Genomic DNA, 8,357 nt, shown 5'->3' on the forward strand with positions numbered 1-8,357 from the left:
TATTTTCCCTCTACTTCCCGTCCGTCGCTCATCCCTTTTAATAGAAGAGAACGGGAGTGATGGACGCCGACGACTTCAAGTCCTGCCTTATCTCTGTTGGTTACAACCTGGTAACGTTTTTTTTTTCTTCTTTTTCTTTGCGTCGCGTGTTGTCGCGACGGTGGACGCCCAAAACAACAAGCAGAAGGGAGCACTAGTGTTTATTTGACAAAATTGTCGAAAATAAAGTCAGCGGGGACAAAATCTTATACAGCAAAGTCATCAGAGCAGAAATGTCCAAAGTAGCAAATGAAACCAGGGATAAAACATGACAACGTGAAAGAAACCTGACAGGGTGAAACAAACAATGAACCGACCCTGAATGGTTATTCCGGGAGTCCTTTTAACTGCCACTGATTAAAACGACCAACACCTGTGCAACTGCAGGCGGGGCCCCATAGTGCCACCTGTTGGTCGCAATCCGAAACGTGACATCATCAAGCTTCGGAAGCTGGAACAAAGCGCTAACATGGTGCCTTGAGAAACAAGTTTGATTAGCTTACCACCGAGCACTATCCGTCCTATTTTCGATTCCGGGGTAAATTCCTGAATGGCAGCGAATGAGTTAATCATGATCTAGCTAACTAGCGGACCCATTAATAGCCTAGCTAACTGGTTAGATAAATGTTTAGGTAGCTGGCTAACCTGTTATTTGTGAGCAAATTACCTGAGTAATTATTTCAAAATTTAAATATGTAGTTTGCTACAGAGCAATCAAGCTATCGTTTCATGTACTGAAGAAATAACAAACGATCTAAAAAGCTAAACTAATTAGCTATCTAGTTAGCTCACCAGTAAGTTAGCTAAGTAGCAATGTATTTACTGATATAGGAATAACAGCCCAAAAAAATGACATAACTAAATGAATAATTAGCCGCCTTCAAAGAAAACTACTGAAGTCATCATCATACTAAATAGCTTGACTACTAATTCAATAACTAACTAAATAGCGTTAAAAATAGCCGCATAGCCTAAAAAATTACGAACTATATTCTTGTAAATAACAAAATATGTTTCCATGTGTATCGCAGGGCGAAAGCGAGTTTGCCCGCATTATGAGCATTGTGGACCCCAACCGCATGGGCGTGGTCACCTTTCAGGCCTTCATTGACTTCATGTCGCGCGAAACCGCCGACACCGACACGGCCGACCAGGTTATGGCCTCCTTCAAGGTCTTGGCCGGAGATAAGGTATGTCAGTTCGCAAAAAAAAAAAATACAGTAATACCTCGGTTTACGAACCCCTTGGCTTACGAACTTTTCGGCTTACGAACGTTACATTTATGAAAATTTTACCTTGGCATACAAACAATTTTTCGGGATACACACGGAGCTGCCTCAATGAGTGATGGGTCGTTCGCGAACGATCCCATTCTTCTAACAACAAAATGGCAGCCGACTGTTTTTGTCCTCTATTCCCCGCCCCCAGTCTTCGGTTAAAGCCACGTGATTGGTCAAGAACGCAGCAGTGAGGGCAGGTGATTTAAACATGACAGTGACAGAGAGATGACAGTGAGAGAGTTTCAAATTTGATAGTTCAAAAGCAGAGTGTAGACTGCAAGGTTAAAATATCCCATCAATAAGGCTAGTGTAGACTGCAAGGTTAAAATATCAATAAGGCTCCACAAATAACCCGCACAAGCTATCTGTACACTTGATGCAAAAAGCTATCGACCCAGCTAAACAGAACACAATTGATGAGGAACAAGGTAAAATGATCGCAGAGAAAGCACCTACAAGGGATCATTCCTCAAGATGGTGAAATAAGAAGGTTATGTTCCTCATTAAGTGTTTAATGCTGATGAAAGCGGCCACTCCATTCCATCAAGCCATCAACAACCATCACAAAAGTCAATACAACGACTTTATTATACTGTACAGTTTATTTCTTTAATTATAATACCATAGCACATTTATTATACATGAAAGAAGGTATATTTTGTGTAGTTTTAGAAAATTAGAAAGTAGAAAATTATGTTTTATGGGGACCTGGGAACGGATTATTCTCATTTTAATGGTTTCCTATGGGAAATACATTTTTGGGATACACACTTTTCGCCTTACACACTCTGTCTGGGAACCAATTAAGTTCGTGAGCTGAGGTATCACTGTATGTACATTTATGACATACTGTATATATATACATACATATATTTTTTTATGTACCTTAAAATGTGAAACAAAATCAATCTGGCCCTCAACAGAATTACATCTTAGCGGACGAGTTACGACGGGAGCTACCCACCGACCAAGCGGAGTACTGCATAGCCCGCATGGCCCCGTACACGGGCCCCGACGGCGTGCCGGGGGCCCTGGACTACATGTCCTTTTCCACTGCGCTTTACGGCGAGAGCGACCTTTGAACTCTCTCTGCCGACTCGCACCCCCTCACCCGCCCGCTTATTTTGTACGTCTCTGGCCTTATCTTTTTTTTTTTTGTTTGTTTGTTTGTCCGCCTCACAAGTTGTGTTCCTTCGAACACCCCCGTCGCCCCCCCTCCCTCATGCCAAGCAGTTTACACAGAGAAAAACATGTAATGTTTTTATTTTCTTGTCGTTGTCTTCGTTCATAAAGGAATAAAGTTAACATATTTTATGATACTGAACAAAAAAAAAGGTATTTTTCTTCACCCGGTTGCGAGTGAGAAATGGAAATTGTAATAAATAAAAAGTGCTTTTATGTTGTCTGTTGATGATTTGACTGTTCTTTTGAGTCTTTGACATGTTGATGCATGATATATATATGTATATATATATTTTTTTTTTTTAATGCATGAAATATATTTTTCCAATTAAGACATTTGTATTTGAGATTTAAGGCCTATTGCATGAAACAAAAACAGGTTGCAAGATATATATATATATATATATATATATATATATATATATATATATATATATACATTTTCATTCTTTCCAAGGCTTCTAAATAACATTTTATTTATTATATAAATTATCATTCAACCCAGGTTAAATTGGGCCTCTAATGATAGCATGGTGTATCTTCAATCATAATAATAATAATAATAATAATAATTAATAACTTTTGTTAAACTAGCGCATTTCAGGGGAAGTTTTTTGCAAGTCAAAATATAATAAATTGTCATCATAAAATTAAAGTATTTCTCAGGATGGCTTAATGTAGATGTCATAAAAAATGAGTTTTAGCTTGTAAATTTTACTGATGTGTTAAAACGATTACAACCATTCTGGACATATTTGTCGTTTTTTAGTGATTATAGATGACTAGCGTTTTTTTTTTTTTTTCAAGTTAAAGTAGACGTATTTTGTGGTTAAACGTTTTGTTTTGAAACCGACCAAAACTTATTTTGGTTCGTTTCATATATTTGTTGGATGATAAATGCAAAACTTAGTAATAAATATGAAGATGAACATACATTCACTCAGGAAATTCTAATACCGTATTGTATATGTAATGCTAAATTAAATAGTGGAAAATTCATTCGTTTTATTTGGGTTCGTCGAAGCAAACCCAAAAAGTAACCGAGGCGATTGTTTTGACTTCACAAACAGCGACAATTACAGCATTATAAATAAATTATATTTTGTATGGATTTAAATATAATATTTGAGCTGAGTGTATATTTTAAGACGCTTTTTCTTTGCAGCCTAACATCGGACATTTTAGTTTGCCGCACCAAACCTCAACATGAGACGGAAGAAATAATTAATTTTGCGGTTTCTTGGTAAATTAGTTCAAATAAACTGAATTTTGATTTAACGTAGATATTTGTTTGAATAAAATATGAAAATTTGAGAAGTAATATGCCGGAACATTATTTTGCACGAATACATCAGCTTCCGGACATTTTAACTTGCCGGACAGAAGCCGGAAAAGCATCCAAGGTCTGTTGTCTGACCTGAGCAATTTGAGCATTTACGCGATTAACTGGACATTGTATTAATTTATAGTAGTTGATAAGTACTTAATAATCATACTTTGCTTGTCATAAGAAATGAAAACGTTTGTCACGTAGGAATTCTCGTATCAGTCTGGACGTTTTAGTACGTCGAAGCAAACCCGAAAGAAAGTTTATCCCAATTATGTTCCCCTCTTGTTTGGGTTTTACTAACATATTCATTTAAAACACGTGAAAAGTCAGAAGAAGGAGTCATGTTGAGCTTGAAAACGCTTCAGAAGAACAAAACCATTCGATATGGCGTGCCGATGCTGGTAAGTACGCGCACGTGTGTTATATAGCTTTAGTTTTGCCATTTGTGGTGGGAAGAAGCATCAGATGTCATATGTGACACGTTTAGTAGTGTAAAACAGTAAACACAAAGCCATAAAATAATCAAGGTTACTAATTTCTTGTTCATTTTAATGTTTAAAATCACTCAAGCCTTGTTGGGTCAAAGAAATCCACCTTGAGTTGTACGTGCCATTTAAAATGACTACAAAATGGAAGAGACAGGGATGAATAAATGCATTTTTTGAGGGAGTCATGTCCTGACATGAATACGATTTTACAACAAATAAGATCATGAATGGAAGTTTATTAATCATATTTTGTATTTTTAACCCAAAGGCTATTACAAACAAGATTAAGTTCTGGAAAGAAAAGCAGGACATGTTATCATGTTAAAAGGACAATCTGCACCATTTTTTGTTTGTTTCCTAACTGACATCAGAAAAACGTTTTATAGCATCTGAAATACCCACACAGGATGATATTTTTAGTCAAATGCAAAACACCAATAAAAATGACTTAAAGTGTCCACAAACGACTTCAAATTGAACCCGGAAGTGGCCAGTTTCATAAGGTCCCGCCCTCTTGGTCGTGATGTCACGCCAGGACATCTTGCCTTGCTCAAGAATCAAAACAATGGCTTCAGATTTGGAGATGCTTTCTTGTTACTCATCCAGTTATGAATGTGATTCAAATAGTTCTGAAGAGGAAAGCATAAATGTTTGCACTCGATTAAAATAGTCATTCCGTCTCATTTTGAAGCATCTGGACACCAATGTAGCGTTTTGGAAAATGCACAAGATGGCTCCCAAGCTCCATTTGAAATGGGCTGATTTGTCTGCTGGGAATATGTGTCAACTCGTATCAAATAGTATTGGTGCAACACACAACGATTCACCATCGAGTTATTTATGTTTTTTTCCCTTCTAATTTCGCCATCAACACGGATCAATATGACGTTTTCAGACCAAACAAAGTCTCCAAAATGCATTGTGTGTCACTTTCTCGGCCAGGGGCGTTCCTTCAGTGACGTCACGTCAGGCATCGTCATCAACTCGAAAACAAGACTTCCTGAATATTCAGCTCGTGTCTTAAAATGTAAAATATAGCTATATGTCGTGGAATCTTTGTAAAATACGCTCAGTAGAAGTCATTTCAAGTGATTTTACAAATTATGGACACAACTTGTCCGGAGACGTCGGTTGTCCTTTAAATCCCAATAAATTGAACTGACACCTTGCTAAGACTACATGCAGCCTATCTGCATGTAGTTCTCCACTCATTTTTCTGTGTCATATCTTGACATTCACAAGCAGTATGCTGTTGTTAAAAAAAAAAAAAAAAAAAAAAATCATTATTCGGTTTCTTTTTCAGCTGCTAGTGGTCGGCGGTTCCTTCGGCTTGCGAGAGTTCACGCAGATCCGCTACGATGCCCAAAAGGTCAAGAGAAAGGTACGCCATTTTTTGAACTACAATGAGATATTCCAAAGTGTTCAAACGAGACAGTCGATTTATCAGTCAAAGCAGTCGTATCATTTTGCATCACTTTGTACTCACACAATAATATATTTAATTTTTAAAAAAAATCATGTGTTTTACAAAACTGGCCATTTAAACTCTAAATAGACCGTGGTCCTTTTGAGTGCAACCTGAAATGAGCCAGCCAACCACACTTTGAGAATCATTTTCCCCCCCGCAGAAACTCAACAATAAAGTGCACTTGTGGTGGAGAATAAAAAGTTATCATATTTAAAAGTTTCATGTTGTTGTTATATGCTTAGTCAACATTTGTGACCCGAATACACAATTAAAGCACAGACAACCTGGGGTCAATCTGAGGTCAACAGACGCAGCTTGTTAAACTGTCATCTTCATCTAGGAGATCTGACAGAATTTAGGACTTGGGAAACTCCTTTATCACAGGACTAATTTACGACTTGAAACTCCTTCACGGGAAGAGCTCATTTAGCCAGGTTACAAATGTATCAGTTCGTGGAAAAGCTGTTTGTGCTTCGGACTTAAAAGGTGTGGTATTCTAATCAAGAAAACTCTGTTTTACTAATGTATCACTTTAATTTACATATACGCTCAATAAATAGCTTGGCAGAGGGCTGCAGAATTCATACGTCTGTCATGAATGGCTACGTCTCCTGACGGCAGTAAAAGACAATCTATCTGGGTTTGACTCTTTGTCCACAGTGTCCGCTCAAACATCTGTGACGACTTGACACGTCGGTAATGTGTGTGTTTTGTGTGTGTGTTTTGTGTGTGTTCAGTTGGATCCCTCACTGGAGGCCAAAGTGAATCTGCAGAAGCAGTCGGACATTTTGGAGCAAGAGTATGAGGTGAGATGAGGGAAAGAGAGAGTGCGCTAATGCGAAAGCGAGGGAAGAAACTGCAACTTGACCAAAAAAACAAAACAAAAAAACAAATGTGTATTCTTTATTGTAATATATACAATATTGTCACAGAACACAGTATTTTCTTGGTGTTCTGTGCTAGTTTTACCTATATATTAGCTATCTGGCTAGCTAGCTTTCTATCTCTTAGCCATCTTTCCAGCTGGCTTGCTAGCTGTTAGCTATCATTAGCTAGTTGGCTGGCTATCTGTTAGCTATCTATTGGCTAGCTGGTTATCTATTAGCTATCTGGCTGGCTATCTGTTAGCTATCTATTGGCTAGCTGGCTGGCTATCTATGAGCTCTCTATCCAGCTGGTTATCTATTAGCTATCTGGCTGGCTAGTTGCCTATCTATTGGCTATCTATCCGGCTGGCTGGCTGTCTATTAGCTGCCTGGTTGTTTAGCTGGCTATCTGTTTGCTATCTATTGGCTAGCTGGCTGGCTATCTATTAGCTATATATCCAGGTGGCTAGCTATCTATTAGCTATCAATTAGCTGGCTAGCTGGTTATCTATTAGCTATCTGGCTGGCTATCTATTAGCTGCCTGGCTGTTTAGCTTGTTATCTGATAGCTATCTATTGGCTAGCTGGCTGGCTATCTATTAGCTATCTATCCAGCTGGCTATCTATTAACTGGCTAGCTGGTTATCTATTAGCTATCTGGCTAGATGGCTATCTATATGCTATCTATTTGGCTGGCTGGCTAGCTGGCTATCTATCTGGCTGGCTGGCTGTTTAGCTGGCTATCTGTTAGCTATCCATTAGCTAGCTAGCTGGCTTTCTATCTATTTGAGTTACTTCCGGGTTGAGTGAACACTGGCGCGTGTGCCTGCCGCCGCTCACCCACAGAAAAACTTATCCTGTGATTGTAAAGTGACCTTGAGAGTTTTGAAAGGCACTGATAAAGGAAATTTATTGTTGTTATTATTATTATTATTATTACTACTTGTGGAAAATCGTTTTTATTGATTACACGTCAGCGGGGTTCGCGCTTGGCTTGCACTTAAAACGTTTGCTTCCTGTCCTCGGCCGCCGCCATCTTGTTTTTGTCGGAGCAGAAGATCAAGGATGCCAATTTGGATGAATGGAAAAACATTCGCGGGCCGCGACCTTGGGAGGATTCCCGGGAATTTCAGGAGCAGCAGCGCAGCAAGAAGACACCGGAGAGCTAGGACGCACCCCCTTTAAGACATTCCAATGGCGCCTTGAGATAAGAGTGTAATTCGTTCCGCGGAATCTACAGAAAGTGGATACATTGTAGCATGTACGCATTGTCTTTGCTGGAATTATATTAAATACAATTATACAATCTATCCTTGTGAGTGTTGTTATTATGGTCTACCTTTCAATTAATGATGAGTAATTCTCTTCATTTATTCATTTCAATTAACTCATTCACTGCCATTCAATGTGTCCGCTTCAGTGCCAGGGTTTTTGTCATTGTCACTCAAATTCCAGGACCGAACAGAACATTGAGTTTTAGGGCTTTGGCATACAAACTATTTTTCAGGATACACACGGAGCGCCACAATGAGTGATGTGTGTGTGTGTGGGGTTTACAGAGAGAGAGAGAGAGAGAGTGAGGCCGTTCTCCAAAAAGAAAATGGCAGCCAACGTTTTTTTTTTGATCCTCTATTCCCCGCCCCCAATCTTCGGTTAAAGCCACGTGATTGGTCAAGAACGCAGCAGTGAAGGGAGGTGGTTTAA

General features: G+C 38.8%; 2 protein-coding genes across 4 annotated transcripts in view; both read left to right on the forward strand.

Annotated features, from left to right (window-relative positions):
• Positions 1–2,730, forward strand: part of actn1 (actinin, alpha 1) — a 47,239-nt gene extending 44,509 nt beyond the window's left edge. For 2 of the 3 annotated variants that reach the window (XM_089003745.1, XM_089003744.1), the window contains 3 exons: positions 45–110; positions 1,071–1,229; positions 2,243–2,730. In XM_089003745.1, the coding sequence (XP_088859871.1) occupies positions 45–110; positions 1,071–1,229; positions 2,243–2,401 (384 nt within the window). In that variant the 3' untranslated portion in view covers positions 2,402–2,730. The remainder of the gene's footprint in view (positions 1–44; positions 111–1,070; positions 1,230–2,242) is intronic. The other variant, XM_089003743.1, reaches the window with a different exon arrangement.
• A 1,158-nt stretch (positions 2,731–3,888) lies between these two features.
• cox16 (cytochrome c oxidase assembly factor COX16) lies at positions 3,889–7,963 on the forward strand. The gene is made up of 4 exons (XM_089004195.1): positions 3,889–4,232; positions 5,623–5,700; positions 6,525–6,593; positions 7,709–7,963. The coding sequence occupies exons 1-4, from the start codon at positions 4,173–4,175 to the stop codon at positions 7,820–7,822; spliced, it is 321 nt and encodes a 106-aa protein (XP_088860321.1). The 5' UTR covers positions 3,889–4,172; the 3' UTR covers positions 7,823–7,963.
• Positions 7,964–8,357: the final 394 nt, after the last annotated feature.

The sequence above is a fragment of the Hippocampus bargibanti genome, linkage group LG09, assembly GCF_051943395.1.
Source record: "Hippocampus bargibanti isolate YZ-2025 linkage group LG09, ASM5194339v1, whole genome shotgun sequence".
NCBI lineage: Eukaryota > Metazoa > Chordata > Actinopteri > Syngnathiformes > Syngnathidae > Hippocampus > Hippocampus bargibanti.